Here is a 25,992-nt window from a genome sequence, read left to right on the forward strand (position 1 = left end):
TTGGGAGATTGAATCCCCCCCCAGAACTGTGATTTGGGGAGGGGAAGTGGAAGAGTTAAAGTTGGGTAGAGTGTATAGTTGTAAAAAGGGAGTTACAGAATGTAATGTAAATAGTTCAAGACATCGACAATTTCTGGTCCCTCCCACCGGCAGGATCTTCCAGTCCCATCGAAGTGAATGGAAGTTTGAATGGCCTGCCACATCCGCCATGGTGGGACTTGCCATCCTAGGGCCTGAAAATCACAGCTATAGTTTTAGGTAATAATAATCTATATTAGTGTCACAAGTAAGCTTACATTAACAGTGCAATGATGTTACTGTGAAAATCCTCTAGTCGCCACATTTTTAACAGCACTTAGTGCCGGAAATTAGCCCCCTCGGGCTTCTTGCCATTATTGGCTCTCTTGCCAAATGATTCCCAGACTTATGTCCCAGTGTCTCTCTGCTAACAAGGTGAACTGCTTTTAAGCGCTCCCTCACCACTCACTCCCAGTCAAGACATAAGCATGGCAGTGCACCGACATGCTTCTTGCTTTAGGGAGGCTTCTGGATGCATTGGATGCAAGGCTGGACCACCTGGTCCACTCAGGGACCAGAGGCAGTGCCTCCAATGCCACCTGGTAATCAGTGTCAGTGCGGGCAACATGACCAGGAGGACCTCCGTACAATGTCGGAAGACGAATGACCTCCATCAAGCTGCAAGGGTAAGTTATCACCTCTTTCCTGGCATCGGTTCTGCTTTCCACCCCTCAAATTCCCAATCCTCCCCCCCCCCAACACATAAATCACTGGGTGACACCTCGCAACCTCCACACATCCGGTCTTGGCGCTTGTTCCTCAACAGCCCATGGCACCCACCAGCACAACCGCTTCATGTCAAGTTGCAGTGCCCTTACATGCCACCTGCTGTTGATCTCCCCAGTCCATCAAGCGTGTGGCTCACAATGCCACCTCATTGTCACCGCAGGATAGGTTGGCCCATAATAGACCTGAAAGGGCCAAGATGGACGGTGGATCTGCAGCGGGCGCAGCGGAGAGGTTAATTCACGTCCACCATTTCTGCTTTCTTAAGCAAAGCTTCATTGACATGTGGCTTGAATATTGTCCAGTGTTGTACCACACATAATAATAATCTAATAGTCTTTAATAATCTTTATTAGTGTCACAAAGTAGCCTTACATCAACAATGCAATGCAGTTACTGTGAAAAGCCCCTAGTTACCACACTCCGGCGCCTTTTCGGGACTTGGGAAGACAGCCAGTAATGGCAGGAAACTCGTGGGGGCTCATTTCCAGCACTAAGTGCCGTTAAATATAGGCCACAATCTCGCCGGAGTGGCCGTTGGGAAACACCCAGACTTCGAACTTATTCCGTTAAATCACTTCCAATGATTTGCAAAATGAAAGGTCAATGACGTGTTTCTAATTGAGGGATTGACTAATACATTTATTCTTACTTCGAAGATCTGAAGGATCTCATCATTGAATATATTCAAGGCAAGAGGTTCATAGATGTTTGGAGTCAAAAGGAATTAAGTGATATGGGGATAGCACAGGAAGGAGAAGCTGAGGTAGGAAATCAGCCATGATACGTTTAAATATGGGGAGGCAGTGGCATAATGGTATCGCCACTGGACTAGTAAACCAGAAAGCCAAGGTAATGCTCTGTGGACCCGGGTTCAAATCCCGCCACTGCAGATGGTGAAATTTGAATTCAATAAAAATATGGAATTAACAGTCTAATGCTGACCATGAAATCATTGTCGATTGTCATAAAAACCCATCTGGTTCAATAATGTCCTTTAGGGAAGGAAATCTGCTGTCCTTACCTGGTCTGGGCTACATGTGACTTCAGACCCATAGCAATGTGGTTGCCCCAAGGGTAATATGGGATGGGCAATAAATGCTGGCCCAGCCAGCGATGCCCTTGTCCCATGAACTAAACAGGCTCAAGGGGTCAAATGGCCTACTTTGACTCATTTATTATGTTTTTACATTTTTTTTCAAATTAAATAATTATGGATCTTCGCTCAAAGTGCTGAAAATAATTAGGTGTACGAGAAATATTGGGTATTTTCCAAAATGGTTTTTATATGTTGTTCCTGGGCTGAGAACCAGATTGATTTATTTCCACAAGAAGATGATAGCAAGCCTTTTCCTGGAGCTGCTGCAATCCTTGCAATGATGGTATTCGGAGCTGATCATTTCCTCCCATTGACATTCTTCTCCTTTCGTGGTAACGATATTTTAATACATTAAGGTAGGACAAAATCCTTTGGAATTTCAGATCTGATATAATTAATAATACTTTCTGGAGGTTTCAGCAATAGACTTTGTGATATATTATTGAGTGTTCAAATGACTTTAACTTTCACATATAGTTGTCAAAATTGGCTTAACTATTATCAGCACAATGGGGTATGATCTTTGAAAATTGTCCTCAATTATATTGACTATTTTCTGTTTCATAGGATGAACGTTTCTGTGACTTTGTGGACCACCTTACAGAATATGAAACAAACAGTGTTCTGGCAACTCCAATAATGAATGGAAAAGATGTAGTTGCTGTTGTAATGGCTGTAAACAAAGTAGAGGGACCACATTTCACCACAAAAGATGAAGAAGTAAGAGTGTTCCAGCTTTTTGTACAAATATACTGTATATACCTGTGTCTACATATATATTTTGAAAATTAAGGCATTGAAATACAATACCTCTTCCAGCACTTAATTTTTTTTAAATATAATTTTTTTCCAATTGAGGGGCATTTTAGCATGGCCAATCCACGTAGCCTGCACATCTTTTGGGTTGTGGGGGCGAAACCCACACAAACACGGGGAGAATATGCAAACTCCACACGGACAGTGTCCCAGAGCCGGGATCGAACCTGGGACCTTGGCGCCGTGAGGCACCAGGGATAACCCACTGCGCCACTGTTGTCTGGGACTTTTTCACAATGTTTCAACTAATGCTTTTAGAGGTTTAATTAATTATCTATAGATAAATCATCAGTGGAGTTCTGGAAACCCATGACTTGTGTCACCAAAGCACCAGGGCTAGTTATTCCTTCAATGCCTGCAATATTGATCTTATTTTTTTTTCCTGATCCTGAAAGCACTAAGCAAGTGGTCACATTCTGGTCTTCAGTAAACCTTTATGCCGTCTAACCTGGAAAGCACTACAACCAGGGTAACAATTTTGCTTTCAAAAAGTCAGAATAACTGATTGGTTCCTGACAGCTTCAGAGGTGAACGGCCATTACAGATGCCAATGCAAATATTAAATGCTGCATTGATTTCTCCAATAAGGAGAAAGTTTCCTTAATGCTACAAATGAAAGTCACAGCTGTTAGTTGCCAGACATGTGGAGAGATTTTAATGGAACATGTGACACTAAAGTTGAGTGGCCTACCAATCTGCCTATGTTGGAAAGTTGGTGCATGCTTATTCACTGCAAACTCTTCTTGGTCCCTTATACTCTGTGAATCAACCAATATTGCACTCTCACCTAGACTTTCTAATTCCCCATGGAGTTACTGAGTTGATGCACTAATGCAGATGCATTGGGGGAGGGGGGGGAGGGGGGACATCAAGTGGGATCAGCTGTACGCTAAGTCACCTGTATGGATTTCCTCATCATTCTGATCTACCAGAAAAAATTATGGCAGATACGTGCAGATCTTCTCCTTTGAAGGATGCAGCTCTGAAATTCTTTGCTGCTGGCTCTAGTCTTTCCCCCCTTTCATTATGTGCACCTTTCTTTTGTAACAAGATTGAGGGAATTAACTAAAGGCTAATCTTTGAGGGAATATCGTCCAGGTGGCATCAGACAACAGATAGAATAGAAACAGGACAGGACCTTCCGATTGTTCACCCACCCCAGCAGGATCTTCCGGTCCCGCCAAGGCGTACCCCAATGGGTTTCCCGACGGTGGGACGTGGATTCAATGGGAAATCCCACTGACAGAGGCAGGACCAGAAGATCCCATGACATTCAATGGAGGACCGCTTCCTGCCACTGAGAAACAAGCCATGGGGAGGGCCAAAGAATCTCACTCATATATCTATAGTATATATATATGCATTGATATAATTACATATATAGATCGGTTTCACTATGTTAAAGGACACTTTTTTTCCAAAAACAGCTTTCTTTTTGTTTCTCTCAAAAGTTACACACTTGTCATTGTTATTATATATTTAATTGGTTATATACATTGTACTTTCTGGGTGTATGGGCTCGGAATGGGTATGAGTTGGCATGGAAGGAATTGGTGCCATGGGGAGTTGGCATGGGTGTCAGTGTGGGGCTTGAGGTGGCACTGAGTTGTCAAGCACTGGCATGGGAGTCACAGAAGGGGCATGAAGGCATGGGTAAGTGTGGTGATAACAGTAAGCCTTTTTGAACTTAGCATTCAAGAGGTTTCCAAATCCAGACTATGGTTCGCAACTCTTCTGAGGGGCTGTGAACAACAAATCATGGAGAAGTTTGCCCCCACCATGAAAGGTGCAGGAGCAGGGAGATGCTCCCCCCAACAATGGAACTGGGCAGGTCAGGAGTGCAGGTTGCCAGCTTACTACCCATCCCTATCCCAAACCAATAAAAAATTGGGGCATTGGAAATGGAGTTAGGAATCTCAGAGTCGGGTCCTGGCCGCCATTATTAAATGGCTCTGGAGTCATTCCAGCTTTATGAAAATCTGGGCCCTAACTTCAGGGCAAATAGACTGGTGGGGTTTTGAGATATGGGTTGAATAGCTTTGGTCCATTAAATTAAAAAGCATTCTTGTTACTTTTTTTTTACAGATTTTTTTAAAGTATCTCAATTTTCTAAACTTGACGCTCAGGATCTACCATCTGAATTATCTCCATGGGTGTGAAACAAGGAAAGGGCAGGTAAAGTGAAACAAAGCTTTCTTGACAAAGGATTGGAAATGTCTATGTAAATTACCTCCTGAGTACAGTTTAAATTTAATATCATATCTATGACAAGTTTGGACTTTCTAGAACTGTTTTTAATTAATATCTTTGACAAAAATTAAGGTCATTCCTAAATAATGATTTGCAAACAAATTGGGTGAGGATTTCCTATTATTTCCAGTGAAATTATAAACATTCTGTCAGAATTTTCTGCTCGTTCAATCACCAGCCTGATTTTCCCACCTTAGATTTTAGCATAGAAGACAATAACAGCTGTCAAGCGGAACAGAAATCCCATGCAGCCACTGTCTGCACGCCAGTCTCCAATAGTGCTGCACTTAGCAAATAGAGGTGTTGTCTATACATTTCAGACACTTCGACCACTTATCTTAAAACTCGTTTTCCCACGTGTCCTTACTCATGAGACAAACAAAGGACGAGAGTTCAACTCGATTTTCATACTAAATCCTATGATTCAAACTCTATTCACACAACAAACCCTTAAATCCTTAAAGTAACTTATAAATACTGTGGTCATCAGAGACTCAGATACTACCCATGCAGCTGAACATGGTCAGGCTCCCAATTCCGATGACCTTGCTTCTTGAACTCAGGGCCTTCTTCACGAAGGTGGGTCTCACAAGCCCTCCCCTGTCGCCGTGGCTTCTCTTTGCTGAGGTGATGGAGTTTTCACTCTGGGTGGAGTCTTCACAGGGGGTGGCTTCCAGGTGTCTCTTCTTATACTCTCTCCTTTCTCTCTTTTGCCCCTTTCTAGAAAGTTCTCTGGCTTCCAGCAAATGAGGTTACTGGAAGGGGGTGGCAGCACCCAATGGGATTGCTGATTCCACATATGGACGATGTCAGGAGCCCCCTAGCTGTCCATTCTAGGTGTACATAGCGCACGTAGCCCTTTCCATATATGGTGTTCAGGCGCCACTGAGTCTGATCGATACTTGACCTGAGGTGCTGAGAGTCTGGTCGATATTAGCCAATACACAAACACTGACCTTATTTGGCCAAGGTCGATGACCTCCGGTCCCAACTTCGAGGACATTCAGATTTGCCTTTATTCACCTCTGATCAATGTCTGTGTTTACTAGGCCTGTCCGAATTCCCATCAGGCCTGAAGGTTCAAGTTGTTGGCTACTGTTTAATTTAGATTGTCCAATTCTGTATCTGGCCTTGCTTTTTAGGCTGTTGGCTATTTTGTCACAGAGGAAACCATTCCTCATGTTGCTAGTATTTGGTAATTTCATAGAATCATAGAATCCCTACAGTGCAGAAGGAGGCCATTCAGCCCATCGAGTCTGCACTGACCAAATGAGCACTCTATTCAGACCCACTTCCGCCTCTATTCCCGTACCTTAACCTGCACATCCTTGGACACTGAGGGACAATTTATTATTGCCAAATCACCTAACCAGCACATCTTTAGAATCTGGGAGGAAACCGAAGCACCCGGAGGAAACCCGCACCGACATGGGGAGAACGTACAAACTCCACACAGACAGTGACCGAAGCCGGAATTGAACCCGGTTCCCTGGTGCTGTGAGGCAGCAGTGCTAACCACTGTGCCACCGTGCAGCTCCACGGCGAATGGGAACCGGGTACTCATCAATCACGTTCAGGAAGTACGTGTTGCGGTCGGTGGAGGGGAGGGGGCCTTTGAAGTCCACACTGAGGCGTTCAAAGGGACGGGAAGCCTTTATCAGGTGCACTATCAAAGAAAAAACTTTCAGAGAAAATTTAAAAGTGGAAGGAATCAGAACCATAGAATAATTAAAATGGACCACTACTGATATCAAGAAATGTGTTTTTATAATACTGGCAGACTGTTTTACATTGCTTTCCTTTTATGATGCCCAATTTTTGAAGGAATGGGCCAATTGGCTGTGCAAGACCCTGTTTGTGTTTTACACATCTACATTAAACATCTTTCTAATTTTACTGCTGCATGCTTCACATATCCTATAATATTGTTTTTTCAAGCTGCAACTAATTTGCTTTTAAATGTAACTATGGAATCGGCTTTGACAATGATGTTTGGGGAGAATTCTACATTCCGACCGTCATGTACATTCCGTCCGCCGTTTTGAACCAACATTCATTTTTCTTGTGATTATCTTCAATTTTGTGTGGTGTTTCAGCAGCAAATGGGACCAATCTATCATTATTTATTTATCTTGGAGATCTATTAGATTTTACTTCACCTTTGCAGCTCCAGAGAAAAGACTCTAACTTCCTTTGTCTGCTTTCATAACTGTAACACGATTCTTGATAATCTACAGCAATTTCCTGACTCATTTTACATCACATTTTCCTTTTATTTTAATCCTTCCTATGATGGGGGAAGCAAAATTGTACACAATAATCCAACAACAGCCGAATGAAACTGTGGTATTATAAGTATTACGGTACCTGATAGGCTAAAGCACCATTGGTAGAAACTGTATGCTTTCTATTGGTTAGAATGTATGATAGCTCCGCCCTGCTAGGCGGGGTATAAGAACCCGTGCCACCCCAGCAGCCTTCATTCTGTACCTGAGCTGCTGGGGGAAACATCTAACTTATTAAAGCCTTCAGTTGGACTACAACCTCGCTTTAGTGGTCATTGATCGTGCATCAATTTAATAAACTAGTTTTTTTAAGAAGAAAGGATGGAGCTCCGAATCAAGCCGGAGTGTCTGCAACTTAGCCCTCATGCAGCGAACTCAGCGGCAATCTTTAAGCACTGGCTGGCGTGCTTTAAAGGGTATCTCGGGATGGCCGAAAACGCACCCACGGGAGAGCAGAAACTGCACGTCCTGCACTCAAGGGTGAGCCCAGAGATTTACACCCTCATCGAGGAAGCGGAAGACTTCGATGCATCAATAGAGCTGCTTAAAGAACACTATATTCGCCCGGTAAACCAGGTCTACGCCCGGTGTCTGCTTGCAACAAGGCGACAAACCCCTGGGGAATCGCGGGAGGAATTCTACCGTGCACTCCTGGTGTTGGGAAGAAGCTGCAGCTGCCCGCAGGTTTCGGCGAGCGAACACACGGAACTCTTAGTCCGGGACACTTTCGTGGCAGTTATGCTATCTTCACAAATCCGGCAGCGTCTGTTAAAAAAGGACACCCTGGGTCTCAGGGAGGCATGGGCCCTTGCAGGCTTCCTGGACGTGGCCTCCAGGAATGCCCGCGCTTACGTTCCCGACCGCGCGGCAGCCCCCTGGGCAACGTGGAACCCCTTCGCGGACGACCCCGAGACCTCGCCCATTCTCCCACAGGCCTGCACTGCAAGGCGACCTGGCAACCCCGAGGGGCCCCGCTGCTACTTTTGCGGGCAGGCCAAGCACCCCCGCCAGCGCTGCCCGGCCCGTGCATCCACCTGCAAGGGATGCGGCAAAAAGGGCCATTTTGTGGGGGTATGCCAGGCCCGTGCGGTTGCCGCGGTCTCCGGCAGCGAATGTGGACCGCAACCACAAACCTCTCCACGGGCCCCGTGCGGCCAGCGGTCGCCGCCATCTTCATATTCCAGGGCCACATGCGGACCCTGGGCACCACCATCTTGTTCCGCGGACGCCATGTTGGAGGGATGGGCGCCTCCATTTTGCGCACCCCCAGCCATGTGCGACCAATGGGAGCCACCATCTTGGATGAACCCCCAGGACCCCAGCTCGGCTGACCACGCACTGCCCGAAGAGAATTCTCAACTGCTGCGATTAGCCTCGGTGACTCTGGATTAGTCTCGGCCTCGAACACTCTCAACTGCTACGACGACCGTATTCATCAACGGGCACAAGACGTCCTGCCTAATCGAGTCTGGGAGCATGGAGAGCTTCATACACCCTGACACGGTAAGGCGCTGTTCTCTCCTCATCCACCCCATTAATTAAAAAATCTTCCTGGCTTCCGGTTCACACTCAGTGGAGATAAAGGGGTTTTGTGTAGCAAACCTCACAGTCCAGGGAAGGGAGTTCAAAAATTTCCGTCTCTACGTCCTTCCCCACCTTTGCGTGGCTGCACTCCTGGGTTTAGACTTCCAGTGTAACCTTCAGAGTCTGACCTTCAAATTCGGCGGCCCTATACTCCCCCTTACTGTCTGTGGCCTCGCGACCCTTAAGGTCGACCCGCCTTCCCTGTTTGCGAACCTCACCCCGGATTGCAAACCCGTCGCCACCAGGAGCAGATGCTACAGTGCCCAGGACCGGGTCTTTATTAGGTCAGAGGTCCAAAGGCTACTGAGGGAAGGGGTCATTGAAGCCAGTAACAGCCGCTGGAGTGCTCAAGTAGTGGTGGTAAAGACCGGGGAGAAGCATAGGATGGCCATCGACTACAGTCAGACAATCAACAGGTTTACGCAGCTGGACGCGTACCCTCTCCCCCGCATATCCGAACTGGTAAACAGGATCGCGCATTTTAAGGTCTTCTCCACGGTGGATCTCAAGTCCGCCTACCACCAGCTCCCCAATCGTACTAGTGACCGCAAATACACTGCCTTCGAGGCAGATGGACGGCTCTATCACTTCTTAAGGGTTCCCTTCGGTGTCACCAACGGGGTCTCGGTCTTCTAGCGCGAGATGGACCGAATGGTTGACCGGTATGGTTTACGGGCAACATTCCCGTATCTCGATAATGTCACCATCTGCGGCCATGACCAGCAGGACCATGACACCAACCTCCGAAAATGTCTCCAGACCGCTAAAATCCTTAACCTTACATACAACAAGGATAAATGCGTGTTTAGCTCCGACCGCCTAGCCATCCTTGGCTACGTAGTGCGGAATGGAATTATAGGCCCCCTTATGGAGTTCCCCCTCCCTCACTGCTCCATGGCCCTGAAACGGTGCCTAGGGTTTTTTAGCTGCTACGACCAGTGGGTCCCCAAGTATGCGGACAAGGCCCGTCCCCTGATCCAATCCACAGTTTTTCCCCTGTCGATAGAGGCCCGCCAGGCCTTCAGCCGCATGAAAGCAGACATTGCAAAGGCCACGATGCATGCCATCGACGAGTCCCTCCCCTTCCAGGTCGAGAGCGATGCGTCCGTCGTAGCTCTGGCGGCCACCCTCAACCAAGCGGGCAGACCCGTGGCCTTCTTCTCTCGTACCCTCGATGCTTCCGAAATCCGCCACTCCTCAGTCAAAAAGGAGGCCCAGGCCATAGTAGAAGCTGTGCGACATTGGACGCATTACCTGGCCGGCAGGAGGTTCACTCTCCTCACGGACTAACGGTCGGTTGCTTTCATGTTTGATAATGCACAGCGGGGCAAGATAAAAAACGACAAGATCTTGCGGTGGAGGATCAAAGTCTCCACCTACAACTACGAGATCTTGTATCGTCCCGGGAAGCTAAACGAGCCTCCTGATGCCCTGTCCCGCGGCACATGTACCACCGCACAAGTAGATCGCCTCCGAGCCATCCACGAGGACCTCTGCCACCCGGGGGTCACTCCATTTTGTCAAGACCCGCAACCTGCCCTACTCCATCGAGGAGGTCAGGACAGCCACCAGGGACTGCCAAATCTGCGCGGAGTGCAAAGTGCACTTCTACTGACCAGAGAAAGCGCACCTGATAAAGGCTTCCGGTCCCTTTGAACGCCTCAGCATGGACATCAAAGGCCCCCTCCCCTCCACCGACTGCAACACGTACTTCCTGAACGTGATTGACGAGTACTCCCGGTTCCCACTCGCCATTCCCTGCCCCGACATGACCGCAACCACCGTCATCAAGGCCCTCCATAGCATCTTTGCACTGTTCGGGTTCCCCACTTACATACACAGTGATAGGGGGTCCTCCTTTATGAGCGACGAACTGCATCAATTCCTGCTCAGCAAGGGCATCGCCTCGAGCAGGACGACCAGTTACAACCCCCGGGGTAACGGACAGGTAGAGAGGGAGAACGGAACAGTCTGGAAGACCGTCCTACTGGTCCTATGGTCCAGGAACCTCCCAGTCTCCCTCTGGCAAGAAGTCCTCCCGGATGCCCTTCACTCCATCCAGTCACTGCTTTGTACGACCACCAATCAGACACCCCACGAACGTCTCCTTGTCTTCCCTACAAAGTCCTCCTCTGAGACCTCGCTCCCGACCTGGCTGGCAGCACCCAGACCCATCCTGCTCCGAAAACACGTGCGGGCGCACATGTCGGACCCATTGGTCGAGAGGGCCCATCTGCTCCATGCTAACCCCCAGTACGCCTACGTGGCGTACCCCAACAGCTGACAAGATGTGGTCTCCCTACGGGATCTGGCGCCCGCCGGAATCCCACGCACATCCCAGCCACCAGTCCCACCCGCCCCTCCACCGCAGCACCTTACAGGAGGATCGGTCCTTCCGCCGGCCCCGTCTAGGCCCCCCCCCCCCCCACCCACCGACGCACTCCGCAGGCGCTCCCTTCCCAGGTCAACCGTTTTCCCCACCAGCACCATCTAGCGGTGCCGAAGCTGCCATGGAGATCGAAGCCACGCTCCCGGAGGCACAGGCGCCCGAGCCTCCACCGGAGTCACCACCGAAGCTCCAACAATCACAGAGGACGACCAGGGGCCCGATCGACTGATTGTAAACTGTAAATATAAACCATCAAATGTACATAGCTATCAGAATTGTAAATAGTTACTAAACACTGTACGGAGGTATTATGGTACCTCCAGAACTAATTATACCACGTTGCCATGTTATGTAGTTTCAGGCCACCACCCCCGCCGGACTCTATCTTAACAGGGGGTGAATATGGTATTATAGGTATTACGGTACCTGATAGGCTAAAGCACCATTGGTGGAAACTGTATGCTTTCTATTGGTTAGAATGTATGATAGCTCCGCCCTGCTAGGCAGGTTATAAGAACCCGTGCCGCCCCAGCAGCCTTCATTCTGTACCTGAGCAGCTGGGGGAAACATCTAGCTTATCAAAGCCTTCAGTTGGACTACAGCCTCGCTTTAATGGTCATTTTTTTTTTTTTAATAAATATTTTATTGAAAATTTTTGGTCAACCAACACAGTACATTGTGCATCCTTTACACATTATTATAACAGCACAAATAACAATGACCTATTTTATATAAGCAAAAAACAAAAAATGAATAAATATTAAATAACAAAAATGAAAACTAGCCCTAATTGGCAACTGCCTTGTCACAAGTTACACCCCCCCCGTCCCCCCCCCCCCACCCCTCCCCCCCCCCCTCCCCCAAATCCTGGGCTGCTGCTGCTGCCTTCTTTTTCCCCTTCCATCTATCTATCCGCAAGGTATTCGACGAACGGTTGCCACCGCCTGGTGAACCCTTGAGCCGACCCCCTTAGGACGAACTTAATCCGCTCTAGCTTTATAAACCCCGCCATGTCATTTATCCAGGTCTCCACCCCCGGGGGCTTGGCTTCCTTCCACATTAGCAATATCCTGCGCCGGGCTACTAGGGACGCAAAGGCCAAAACATCGGCCTCTCTCGCCTCCTGCACTCCCGGCTCTTGTGCTACCCCAAATATAGCCAACCCCCAGCTTGGTTCGACCCGGACCCCCACTACTTTTGAAAGCACCTTTGTCACCCCCATCCAAAACCCCCGTAGTGCCGGGCATGACCAAAACATATGGGTATGATTCGTTGGGCTTCTCGAGCACCTCGCACACCTATCCTCCACCCCAAAAAATTTACTGAGCCGCGCTCCAGTCATATGCGCCCTGTGTAATACCTTAAACTGAATCAGGCTTAGCCTGGCACACGAGGACGACGAGTTTACCCTACTTAGGGCATCCGCCCACAGCCCCTCCTCGATCTCCTCCCCCAGCTCTTCTTCCCATTTCCCTTTTAGTTCATCTACCATAGTCTCCCTTTCGTCCCTCATTTCCCTATATATATCTGACACCTTACCATCCACCACCCATGTCTTTGAGATCACTCTGTCCTGCACCTCTTGTGTCGGGAGCTGCGGAAAATCCCTCACCTGTTGCCTCGCAAAAGCCCTCAGTTGCATATACCTGAATGCATTCCCTTGGGGCAACCCATATTTCTCGGTCAGCGCTCCCAGACTCGCGAACTTCCCATCCACAAATAGATCTTTCAGTTGCGTTATACCTGCTCTTTGCCACATTCCATATCCCCCATCCATTCCCCCCGGGGCAAACCTATGGTTGTTTCTTATCGGGGACCCCCCCAAAGCTCCAGTCTTTCCCCTATGCCGTCTCCACTGTCCCCAAATCTTCAGTGTAGCTACCACCACCGGGCTTGTGGTGTAGTTCCTCAGTGAGAACGGCAATGGGGCTGTCACCATAGCCTGCAGGCTAGTCCCCCTACAGGACGCCCTCTCTAATCTCTTCCACGCCGCTCCCTCCTCCTCTCCCATCCACTTACTCACCATTGAAATACTAGCGGCCCAATAGTACTCACTTAGGCTCGGTAGTGCCAGCCCACCCCTATCCCTGCTACGCTGTAAGAATCCCTTCCTCACTCTCGGGGTCTTCCCGGCCCAAACAAAACCCATGATGCTCTTTTCAATCCTTTTTAAAAAAGCCTTCGTGATCACCACCGGGAGGCACTGAAACACAAAGAGGAATCTCGGGAGGACCACCATCTTAACCGCCTGCACCCTCCCTGCCATTGACAGGGCTACCATATCCCATCTCTTGAAATCTTCCTCCATCTGTTCCACCAACCGCGTTAAATTTAACCTGTGCAGTGTGCCCCAATTCTTAGCTATCTGGATCCCCAGGTAACGAAAGTCTCTTGTTACCTTCCTCAACGGTAGGTCCTCTATTTCTCTACTCTGCTCCCCAGGATGCACCACAAACAGCTCACTCTTCCCCATGTTCAATTTATACCCTGAAAAATCCCCAAACTCCCCAAGTATCCGCATTATTTCTGGCATCCCCTCCGCCGGATCCGCCACATATAGTAGCAAATCGTCCGCATACAAAGATACCCGGTGTTCTTCTCCTCCCCTAAGTACTCCCCTCCACTTCTTGGAACCCCTCAGCGCTATCGCCAGGGGCTCAATCGCCAGTGCAAACAGTAATGGGGACAGAGGGCATCCCTGCCTTGTCCCTCTATGGAGCCGAAAATATGCCGATCCCCGTCCATTCGTGACCACACTCGCCACTGGGGCCCTATACAATAGCTGCACCCATCTAACATACCCCTCTCCAAAACCAAATCTCCTCAACACCTCCCACAAATAATCCCATTCCACTCTATCAAATGCTTTCTCGGCATCCATCGCCACTACTATCTCTGTTTCACCCTCTGGTGGGGCCATCATCATTACCCCTAACAGCCTCCGTATATTCGTGTTCAGCTGTCTCCCCTTCACAAACCCAGTTTGGTCCTCGTGAACCACCCCCGGGACACATTCCTCTATTCTCATTGCCATTACCTTGGCCAGGACCTTGGCATCCACATTTAGGAGGGAAATTGGTCTGTAGGACCCGCATTGTAGTGGGTCCTTTTCCTTCTTTAAGAGAAGCGATATCGTTGCTTCAGACATAGTCGGGGGCAGTTGTCCCCTTTCCTTTGCCTCATTAAAGGTCCTCGTCAGTACCGGGGCGAGCAAGTCCAAATATTTTCTATAAAATTCGACTGGGAATCCGTCCGGTCCCGGGGCCTTTCCCGTCTGCATGCTCCTAATTCCTTTCACCACTTCTTCTACCTCGATCTGTGCTCCCAGTCCCACCCTTTCCTGCTCTTTCACCTTGGGAATTTCCAGCCGATCCAAAAAGTCCATCATTCTCTCCCTCCCATCCGGGGGTTGAGCTTCATATAATTTTTTATAAAATGTCTTGAACACTTCATTCACTCTCTCCGCTCCCCGCTCCATCTCTCCTTCCTCGTCCCTCACTCCCCCTATTTCCCTCGCTGCTCCCCTTTTCCTCAATTGGTGTGCCAGCAACCTGCTCGCCTTCTCCCCATATTCATACTGTACACCCTGTGCCTTCCTCCATTGTGCCTCTGCAGTGCCTGTAGTCAGCAAGTCAAATTCCACATGCAGCCTTTGCCTTTCCCTGTACAATCCCTCCTCCGGTGCTTCCGCATATTGTCTGTCCACCCTCAAAAGTTCTTGCAGCAACCGCTCCCGTTCCTTACTCTCCTGCTTCCCTTTATGTGCCCTTATTGATATCAGCTCCCCCCTAACCACCGCCTTCAACGCCTCCCAGACCACTCCCACCTGGACCTCCCCATTGTCATTGAGTTCCAAGTACTTTTCAATACATCCCCTCACCCTTAAACACACCCCCTCATCCGCCATTAGTCCCATGTCCATTCTCCAGGGTGGGCGCCCTCCTGTTTCCTCCCCTATCTCCAAGTCCACCCAGTGCGGGGCGTGATCCGAAATGGCTATAGCCGTATACTCCGTTCCCCTCACCTTCGGGATCAATGCCCTACCCAGCACGAAAAAGTCTATGCGCGAATAGACTTTATGGACATAGGAGAAAAACGAGAACTCCTTACTCCTAGGTCTACTGAATCTCCACGGGTCCACACCTCCCATCTGCTCCATAAAATCTTTAAGCACCTTGGCTGCTGCCGGCCTCCTTCCAGTCCTGGACTTCGACCTATCCAGCCCTGGTTCCAACACCGTGTTAAAGTCTCCCCCCATTATCAGCTTTCCCGTCTCCAGGTCCGGAATGCGTCCTAGCATCCGCCTCATAAAATTGGCATCATCCCAGTTCGGGGCATACACGTTTACCAAAACCACCGTCTCTCCCTGTAGTTTGCCACTCACCATCACGTATCTGCCCCCGTTATCCGCCACTATAGTCTTTGCCTCGAACATTACCCGCTTCCCCACTAATATAGCCACCCCCCTGTTTTTCGCATCTAGCCCCGAATGGAACACCTGCCCCACCCATCCTTTGCGCAGCCTAACCTGGTCTATCAGTTTCAGGTGCGTTTCCTGTAACATAACCACATCGGCTTTAAGTTTCTTAAGGTGTGCGAGTACCCGTGCCCTCTTTATCGGCCCGTTGAGCCCTCTCACGTTCCACGTGATCAGCCGAGTTGGGGGGCTTCCCACCCCCCCACCCCCCCCCCTTGCCGATTAGCCATCATCTTTTTCCAGCTTCTCACCCAGTTCCCACGCAGCTGTATCTCCCCCAGGCGGTGCCCCCCCGCCCATCCTCTCCCGTACCCGCTCCCCCCTTTCCCCAGCAGCAGCAACCCAGTAATTCCCCCCTCCCACCCCCCCCCGCTAGACCCCCCGCTAGCGTAATTACTCCCCCCATGTTGCTCCCAGAAGTCAGCAAACTCTGGCTGACCTCGGCTTCCCCCCGTGACCACGGCTCGCACCGTGCGACGCCCCCTCCTTCCTGCTTCTCTATTCCCGCCATAATTATCATAGCGCGGGAGCCAAGCCCGCGCTTCTCCCTTGGCCCCGCCCCCCATGGCCAACGCCCCATCTCCTCTCCCTCCCCACCTCCCCCCATCACCCCCTGTGGGAGAGAGAAAAGTTACCACACCGCAGGATTAGAACATAAAACCCCTCTTCGCCCCCCCCATTCGCCCCACCACTTTGTCCAAACGTTCTTTTTAATAATCCACTCATTCCAGTTTTTCTTCTACAATAAAAGTCCACGCTTCATCCGCCGTCTCAAAGTAGTGGTGCCTCCCTTGATATGTGACCCACAGTCTTGCCGGTTGCAGCATTCCAAATTTTATCTTCCTTTTATGAAGCACCGCCTTGGCCCGATTAAAGCTCGCCCTCCTTCTCGCCACCTCCGCACTCCAGTCTTGATAAACGCGGATCACCGCGTTCTCCCATTTACTGCTCCGAGTTTTCTTCGCCCATCTAAGGACCATTTCTCTATCCTTAAAACGGAGGAATCTCACCACTATGGCTCTGGGAGTTTCTCCTGCTCTCGGTCCTCGCGCCATAACTCGGTATGCTCCCTCCACCTCCAACGGACCCGCCGGGGCCTCCGCTCCCATTAACGAGTGCAGCATCGTGCTCACATATGCCCCGACGTCCGCACCCTCCACACCTTCAGGAAGACCAAGAATCCTCAGGTTGTTCCTCCTTGCGTTGTTTTCCAGTGCCTCCAACCTCTCCACACATCGTTTCTGATGTGCCTCCTGTATCTCCGTCTTCACCACCAGGCCCTGTATATCGTCCTCATTCTCGGCTGCCTTCGCCTTCACGACCCGAAGCTCCCGCTCCTGGGTCTTTTGTTCCTCCTTTAGCCCTTCAATCGCCTGTAGTATCGGGGCCAACAGCTCTTTCTTCATTTCCTTTTTTATCTCTTCCACGCAGCATTTCAAGAACTCTTGTTGTTCAGGGCCCCATGTGAAACTGCCACCTTCCGACGCCATCTTGGTTTTTGCTTGCCTTCCTTGCCGCTGTTCCAAAGGATCCGCTGCAATCCGGCCACTTTCCTCTCCTTTTTCCATCCGTGTCCAGGGGGAATTCCCTTCTGGTTTACCGCACGGTGTTTTTAGCCGTTAAAATTGCCGTTGGGGCTCCTATCAAGAGCCCAAAAGTCCGTTTCACCGGGAGCTGCCGAAACGTGCGACTCAGCTGGTCATCGCCGCACCCGGAAGTCCCGCTTTAATGGTCATTGATCGTGCCACAGAAACTTCTGTAGAAATTTAAATGATCTCTTTGCTTTGAATCCTATGCTGCAGATCAGAGTTTAGCAAATGTTACTTATTGCTTAGATGCTTCCAAATCGACCAACTGCCTGCAGACACTGTCAGGAGCAGCTTTTAATAGTTTAGCTCCTTTATTGTAGGAAATGTACAAACTAAAGTACAATTGTACAACTTAGTAGTACCATGTGCCGTTAATGTAACCAGTGATGTTATTTGTTCGAGCTTAGGCACGGGATTTTTGGAACGGTAGATGAGATAGATTGAATTATAAATTGATCTCAGTTAGGCTAGACAATTGCTGGACAACTGAAAGCACACTATACTCTATGGCGATTGGCGATGAGGGGTATCTTAATCATTGTCTCTGTGTAAGTGTTCTCATTGGTACATCTTGAAGCAAATCAGTTACTTTACCTACTTTACATAACATATCCCCAACAGAGTTTTAAAGCTTCATACAGTAGCCTGTAGCAAAAATGCTATAAACAAACATAGGAACATAGGAAATAAGATCAAGAGTAAACCATTCAGCACCCCCTCCCCCCAGCTTATTCCGCCATCCAATTAGACTATGGCTGATCTTCTACCTCAACACTATTTTCCCTCACTACCCCCATCTCTCTTTTGCGCTCCATCTCTAGCAAGTATATTCTTCCTTGGGTAAGGAGACCTAAACTTTATGCAATACTCCAGTTGTGGTCTCACCACCACTCGATACAATTGCAACCAGACATCTTTACTCCTGTACTCAAATTCCTTGTGATGAAGGTTAACATAGCATTTTCCCTCCTAACTGTTTGCTGCATCAGCATGCTAACATTCAATGACACATTAGGACACCCTGGCCTCTTTGGACATCAACACTTTCCAATCTCTCACCACTTAAAAACTATGCTGCATTTCTGTTTTCCCCAGCATAGTGGATAACTTCACATTTTTTACATGTTCTTGCCCACACATTTAGGCTGCCTAAGTCCCTTTGCAGCCTCCTTGCATCCTCTTTGTAACTCACAGTCCTATGTGTCATCTGCAAACTTGGAAATATTACATTTTAATTCCCACTTCCAAATCACTAATATAGATTGTGCCCAACCATTGATCCTTGAGATGCCCCACTGATCACAACTCGCCAACTTGCGAATGACCAGTTTATTCTTACTTTTCTGTCTGTGAACAAATTCTCAATCCTTGCCATGGTATTACCCCCAATTCCATGCGTTTTAATTTTGTTTACTAATCTTTTGCATGGGACCTTATCAAAAGCCTTCTGAAAATCCATATACACTCCATCTACTGATTTCCTCCTTATCTATTCTGCTGATTGCAACTTCCAAAAACTCCAACAGATTTGTCTCTTTCCCTTTTATAAATCCATGTTTACTCTGTCTAATCCTCCCGTTATTTTCTAAATGTTCAGCTATCATATACTTTATAACAAGATTTTCCCTACTATTGATGCCAGACTAACAGATCTGTAATTCCCCTTTTGTTCTCTCCCTCCTTTCTGAAGCATTCTTAAAGAATGAGTTTACATTTTCTACCTTCCAATCTGCATAACCATTCTAGAATCTAGAGAATTCTGGAAGATGACCACCAGTGCATCCATTATCTCTATGGCCACCTCTTTCAATGTCCTGGGAAATAGATCATCAGGCTCAGAGGATTTATCAGCTTTCAATCCTGTTGATTTCTCCAGTATTGCTTTTTAACTAACGCCAATTTATTTCAGCTCCTTGTCACCGCTAATCCCTTGGTTCTCAAGTATTTCTGGGAGGGTTTTGTTTTTCTGCCATTACCTTATTCCCAATTGTCTCTGCCCACATCTTTACAAATCTTTTCTATATATATATATATATACAAATATACATGCAATCACACATGACAGACAAACATAGAGGAGAGGAGAGGGGTGTAATGAGAGAGAGGCAGACAGACAGAGCGACCTTCCCCTGAGTGTCCAGGAGTCAAAACTGAGCTCCTTAGGTCTCTGAAAATCATTCCAATCGAGCATGACCCAATCACCAATTGTTACCGGGCAGATACGGCCTTTTGGCCAATTCATTGGCCACCAGCTAATCAATCGAACCGAGTGCCTCCCCATCTCTCAGGTGCCGAAAAGCCTGGGTCTTGCTGGCCAAAGCTAGGAGCACCATAAACTATGTTGCAACTTTTCAAATTCCTCATTCTCGCCACTGCTTGACTTAAAGATACATGCCCATCAAGCATCCATGGATCAAAATTGATAACAGCAAACATAAAGAAAGGGGAAATAAAGGAAGGACCTTCACAGTTTACCCTCATATTCTATTTTCTCTTTCTTTGTCAGTTTCCTGGTCTTCCTTTGCTGAACTCTAAAAAGCTTCTCAACTTCAGGTGTACTACTTCTTTTTGGCAACTTTTTAAGCCTCTCCCTTTCATCCAGTAAAATCTTTAACTTCTCTTGTTAACCATGGTTGAATCACTTTTCTTGTTGGGCTTTTGTGTCTCAAAGAAATGTATATTTGTTGTAAACCATGTATTGTTTCTTTAAATGCCAGCGATTGTGTGTCTACCATCATACCGTTTAAGTTGGCTTCCCAATCTACCTCAGCCAACTTGCCCCGCATACAGTCTTATTTTTCTTTATTTAGATTCAATTTTCGGATTCACAGAATTTACAGAGCAGAAGGAGGCCATCCGACCCATCGAGTCGGCCCTTGGAAAGAGCACCCCACTCAAGCACACACCTCCTCCACCCCATTCCCTTAACCCAGTTACCCCAATTAACTTTTCTGGACACTAAGGGTAATTTAGCATGGCCAATCCAACTAACCTGCACATCTTTGGACTGTGGGAGGAAACCAGAGCACCTGGAGGAAACCCACACATACATGGGGAGAACGTGCAGACTCCACACAGACAGTGACCCAGCCGGGAATCAAACCTGGGACCCTGGAGCTGTGAAGCAACTGTGCAAACCACGAGGCTACCATGATGCCCTGAATTACATCATTTTCCAACTGAATGTAAAATTCTATCATATTATGGTTGCTGTTCGGTAGGGGGTTCCTTAGGGGCTGTTTAGCACAGGGCTAAATCTCTGGCTTTGAAAGCAGACCAAGGCAGGCCAGCAGCACGGTTCAATTCCCGTACCAGCCTCCCCGAACAGGCGCCGGAATGTGGCGACTAGGGGCTTTTCACAGTAACTTCATTTGAAGCCTACTTATGACAATAAGCGATTTTCAATTTTCATTTCATTTCATTAATTATCACTTTCTCATTGCACAATACTATGTAAAATAACCCATTCCCTAGTTGGTTGCTCAACAAACGGTTCTCGAAAATTGAAGTGTGCATTCAGATAGAGTACCTTTAATTTTGCCTGTTAAACATTTTTCAGTCGTTTGTCCCGAATTGATGCTGGTCTTTCTTTATGCTGCCTTACAATTTTGCCTTTTTTCTTTCTTCTTATCATTACCAATTAAATAAATAAACAAAATAATTACCATAGATGTTGGCATTTAAATTAACTTGTGAAGCCTCAAACAATCCCTCCAAAAGCCGGAATCAATTTGTACATTGTTACAATCTGGTTAGGAATGAGTTACCTTTTGTTAAAAGTAGATGAAGTTTGAAATACTGAGAAAATATATCCACAAGATTCCACAGTTTTAAACAATATAACTTTACTATACAATCAGAAAAAGTAAAACATCCACAATAAAATAATACAAAAGCAAATTACTGTGGATGCTGGAATCTGAAACGAAAAGAGAAAATGCTGGAAAATCGTACCAGATCTCACAGCATCTCTAAGGAGGGAAAAGAGCTAACATTTCAAGTCCAGATGGCCCTTTGTCAAAACATCTACAATGCCTATTTTCCACTCTTAATGTTCAGAGTTAACATGCGATAAATCTGAGTTAACAAGCAAACCACGTTCGATTAAACCGCACGGCAGATTAAGTGGTAGATGTGACCAAGAAAGATCCCATGGATTTCTCAGCATCAATCCAAGTATCAGTCAGTTACACAATCTCATTAAAACTATCTCCCTTATGAGAGATTTCAACTCTCCAATTTTTGAAGATCTAGACTCAAAAGCCACTCTAAGTCAGACTTCCTCAATGACTGCTTACCATCTGATGGCTCAATCTCCTCTCCTGCAACTACATTCCACATAATTCATAAAGTTACATTCCCACCTCTAATTACCAGCACATATTCAACTATTTTACAGACTGCTAGCTTGACTAAGCTGGCATTGCCCCTATGTGTCTCCAAACTCCAGTCTCCCAGTTCCACCAAACTTAAAATAGCTCCCAAAGATTCTTCTGAATGATAACGCTCTCCAGCACACAACAGTGACCTTCCACTACTGCCTTCTCAGCTTCGCAGGATTACTCATAAACCCTAACTGTGCAGAACAGCTCTGAGGCTTCCCAGTGAGATATAAAGCACACAAGTTTCAAACTGCAACTAATTCCCTCTCCCAGTTAACACATAGATGAACTGAAATGAAATGAACGCTTATTGTCACAAGTAGGCTTCAAATGAAGTTACTGTGAAAAGCCCCTAGTCGCCACATTCCGGCGCCTGTTTATCATAGATTATCATAGAATTTACAGTGCAGAAGGAGGCCATTCGGCCCATCGAGTCTGCACCGGCTCTTGGAAATAGCATCCTACCCAAGGCCAACACCTCCATTCTATCCCCATAACCCAGTAATCTCACCCAACACTAAGGGCAATTTGGACTCTAAGGGCAATTTATCATGGCCAATCCACCTAACCTGCACATCTTTGGACTGTGGGAGGAAACCGGAGCACCCGGAGGAAACCCACGCACACACGGGGAGGATGTGCAGACTCCACACAGACAGTGACCCAAGCTGGAACCGAACCTGGGACCCTGGAGCTGTGAAACAATTGTGCTGTCCACAATGCTACCGTGTTCGGGGAGGCTGGTACGGGAAGCAATCGTCTTTTTCTCCACCCATCTCCATGATGACGTAGCCTGTTCCTATCTATCTTCTAACTGACCTCTAAGCCACCTATCTCTTTTTAACAATTTCTCCAGCTAACTGAGCCCACCTGCAGTTTTTTTTTCTTCTTTTGTTTTTAAATTTTGTGTACCCAATTCATTTTTTCCAATTAAGGGGCAATTTAGCGTGGCCAATCCACCTACCATGCACATCTTTGGGTTGTGGGGGCGAAACCCAAGCAAACTTGGGGAGAATGTGCAAACTCCACACGGAGAGTGACCCAGAGCAGGGATTGAACCTGGGACCTCGGTGCCGTGAGACTGCAGTGCTAACCACTGCACCACCGTGCTGCCCTTCCAACCTGCAGTTTTATGGCTTCATCTCCTGAATTGACTTTGCTGCTAAATAAACATGGGTATACGTTTGAATTTTTTGGAGTTCGGGCAAACTCTAAAGCCCAGCATTTTAGTTGGCTTACCCTTTACAGTTTTAATCTTCCTAGATATAAAAGTTACATCTACAATTTTAACATCCATGAACTAGATATTCACAACAAAGCTGAGCATAAAAGTGAACCACCAACATGGATGTGGGTTGTCGCTATTTTGAAATGTTGTTGGTATCCAATTAAAAGAGCAGGCATTTCTTAAACTCCCGTACATCATAGCTACACAGTGCTCATCACGTGCTTGGTCCCTTGCACCCATTTATAAGATGCCAGTAAGTGAAACATGGGTGGAAGTTTGAGGTTGACAATAACGACAGTATAGAATGTTATAGCTGAAAAGTTGGGTCAACCTATATGCCGCAATTTACGGTAAGAAAAATAATCCAACATTATTTCTCCAGGGTACTCTCAGGAATATGTATACCACAGTTTTGGAACCCATGCATTAGATACAAAACTAAGAATTCTGCATGCCTTTCTTCACGACATTGAGCGCGATTCAGCAATCACATTGCGCCTGACATGGAGCCAGGTGAGCCAGGCAAATCCCGGCAGAGCCCCAAATCGGGCTTCGTGTCGGGCGTGGACCAATCGCGAGTCACCCAACTCGCTCCGCCCAGCGTAATCTGGATCTCGCCCTCACTGGGCTGCACAAACATGGACCAGATGCAATGGCACCTCGGGGAGACATTGCAGGGCATTAGAGACCCCAAGGTGGTCAAGGACAGGGCAGTGTGGTAGCCTGGCACTCCCCCTGACACCTGGGAATCTTGGCACAGCCAGCCTGACATCCCATGGCACCCTATCAATGCTACTCTGGAAGTGCCGGCGTGACAGTGCTAACGGTTGGGACGGGAGGGGCCTTGCCAATTGGGGGGGGAGGTGATGGGAGGTTTTCCAATTGGAGGGGGGTGACGGGGTGTTTCAAAGGCCTCAACAAGGTTGGGGCTGAATTGGGGGGCAGAAAGCAGAGGGGCCTTAAAGTTCAGGGGGGTGGAGAGATCAGGCTTCCACTCAAAATGGCGGCCTGATGGGGGAACAATCTGTACCTGCTGGTGAGATTACTGAATAGTGGGGGGATTCTCAGCGGTGCAGCCGCTGAAAAACAACGTGCCAAATGCTCCCCAAAACGGACTTAAACGTTTGTCCGTTGAATTGCACCCATTATCTAGTTGCACTGCCATCAGTTTTTATTATTCATTCATAGGGTATGAGCATTGTGGCTTGGCCAGCATTTATTATTCATTCCTTTTTTTCCCCATTAAGGGGCAATTTAGTGTGGCCAATCCACCTATCCTGCAATATCTTTGGGCTGCGGCGATGATATCCATGCAAACACGGGGAGAATGTGCAAACTCCACAAAGACAGTCACCTGGGGCTGGGATTGAACACGGGTCCTTGGCGCCGTGAGGCAGCAGTGCCAACCACTGCATCACCATGCCGCTGTCCATTCTTAACAGCTCTTAAGAAAGGGGCCATGACTCACTTTCTTGAACCACTGAAGTCCATCTGGTATAGGTACACTCACAGTGCAGTTAGAGAGGGAATTCCCGGTTTCGACCCAGAGACAATCAATAATCAAAGATATTGGGCGGAATTTTCCCCAAATTGCACAGCGTGATGGATAAGGCGAGAAAAGCTGTGCCTAACTTTTGAAAACCAGCAGTGATTCACGCTAGTGCAACGTCACGCCACTAGGGGGGAGGATACATCATGGGCAGACAGTACAGCATAAAGCCGTTTTATTACATTAAAATGTATTCAAATTCAGCAAGGGCATGAATCTGATCACGCCACCAGCAGGGGGTGAGGAAGATCCCAAAATGAGATCCCTCTGACACGGTTCCCGTTTTAGCCCCCTCGTGAGATTTAGCAGCGATAACAAAATGTGCACCTGTGGCAAACAGAACCCCTAGATTTCACCCATTGTTCTCAATCAGGATGGTGGGTGACCTGAACAGGAACTTGGAAGTGAAGGCATTTCCCTGCACCTGCTGCCCTTGTCCTGAAAGGTGGGAGAGGTAGCAGATACTTGATGGTGCTGACGCAGGAGCCTTGGTGAGTAGCTGCATCTCTCAGATGCTCCATATATCGGTCGGCCAAGGTTCCTCTCCTCAATTCAAAGTGTTCTTTCTTTCTCTATTACTATATCTAAAATATATGGGGGGCACAGTAGCACAGTGCTTATCACAGTTGCTTCACAGCTCCAGGGTCCCAGGTTCGATTCCCAGCTTGGGTCACTGTCTGTGCGGAGTCTGCAAGTTCTCCCCGTGTCTGCGTGGGTTTCCTCCGGGTGCTTCGGTTTCTTTGCGTAGTCCAAAGATGTGCAGGTTAGGTGGATTGGCCTTGTTAAATTGCCCTTAGTGTCCATAAAGGTTGGATTGGGTTACGGGGATAGGGTGGGGTTGTGGGCTTAGATAGGGTTCGCTTTCCAGGGGCCAGTGCAGACACGATGGACTAAATGGCTTCCTTCTGCACTGCAAATTCTATGATATAATGTAACATTTCACTAAAACAAACTGCAGTTTGCCACCTATCCTGCTGGACTAACTACTGTATATCCTCTTCAGTCATTCCTGATCTATGTCACAGTTTACAATGTCTCCAATTTGGCATCATCATAACATCTTGACACTGTTTCATTTTTAAATCCAGATTATTGATGTTTTTAGTAAAGAAATAGCAAGGGCTGGAGATCAGCGCTAATGGCATACTATTTCTTTGCCAGAAAATAGCTGTTCCTTGAATCATAATTAGCCTATGCCTTAAAAGATAGACCTGATGAACGTTTAGACTTGAATATCACAGGAAATGAGTTAACATTCCTGCAGTTACAATTAAATCTTCATGCATTTATTTCACAGGTCCTTTTATGGTCTGCAAGCAAAGTATTTGAAGAGCTGACTGATATTGAACGTCAGTTTCACAAAGCCCTTTACACAGTCCGCGCCTTTTTGAACTGTGACAGATACTCGGTTGCACTCCTGGACATGACAAAGGAAAAGGTTTTGTGTTTCCTTCATCCATACTTTAAAAATAGAAGCATTGCGCTGATCATGAAATATGTCCAACTAACTTCCTTTCCATTTTGTTTTTGTTCTTTCTAC

General features: G+C 47.6%; 1 protein-coding gene across 1 annotated transcript in view; it reads left to right on the top strand.

Moving 5' to 3' along the window:
* pde6a (phosphodiesterase 6A, cGMP-specific, rod, alpha) overlaps nt 1–25,992 on the top strand; it is a 104,766-nt gene that overhangs the window by 29,136 nt on the left and 49,638 nt on the right. The window contains exons 2-4 of the mRNA XM_072512141.1: nt 2,471–2,623; nt 4,805–4,894; nt 25,750–25,890. Coding sequence (XP_072368242.1) covers nt 2,471–2,623; nt 4,805–4,894; nt 25,750–25,890 — 384 coding nt within the window. The remainder of the gene's footprint in view (nt 1–2,470; nt 2,624–4,804; nt 4,895–25,749; nt 25,891–25,992) is intronic.

The sequence above is a fragment of the Scyliorhinus torazame genome, chromosome 7 (genome assembly GCF_047496885.1).
Source record: "Scyliorhinus torazame isolate Kashiwa2021f chromosome 7, sScyTor2.1, whole genome shotgun sequence".
Lineage (NCBI taxonomy): Eukaryota > Metazoa > Chordata > Chondrichthyes > Carcharhiniformes > Scyliorhinidae > Scyliorhinus > Scyliorhinus torazame.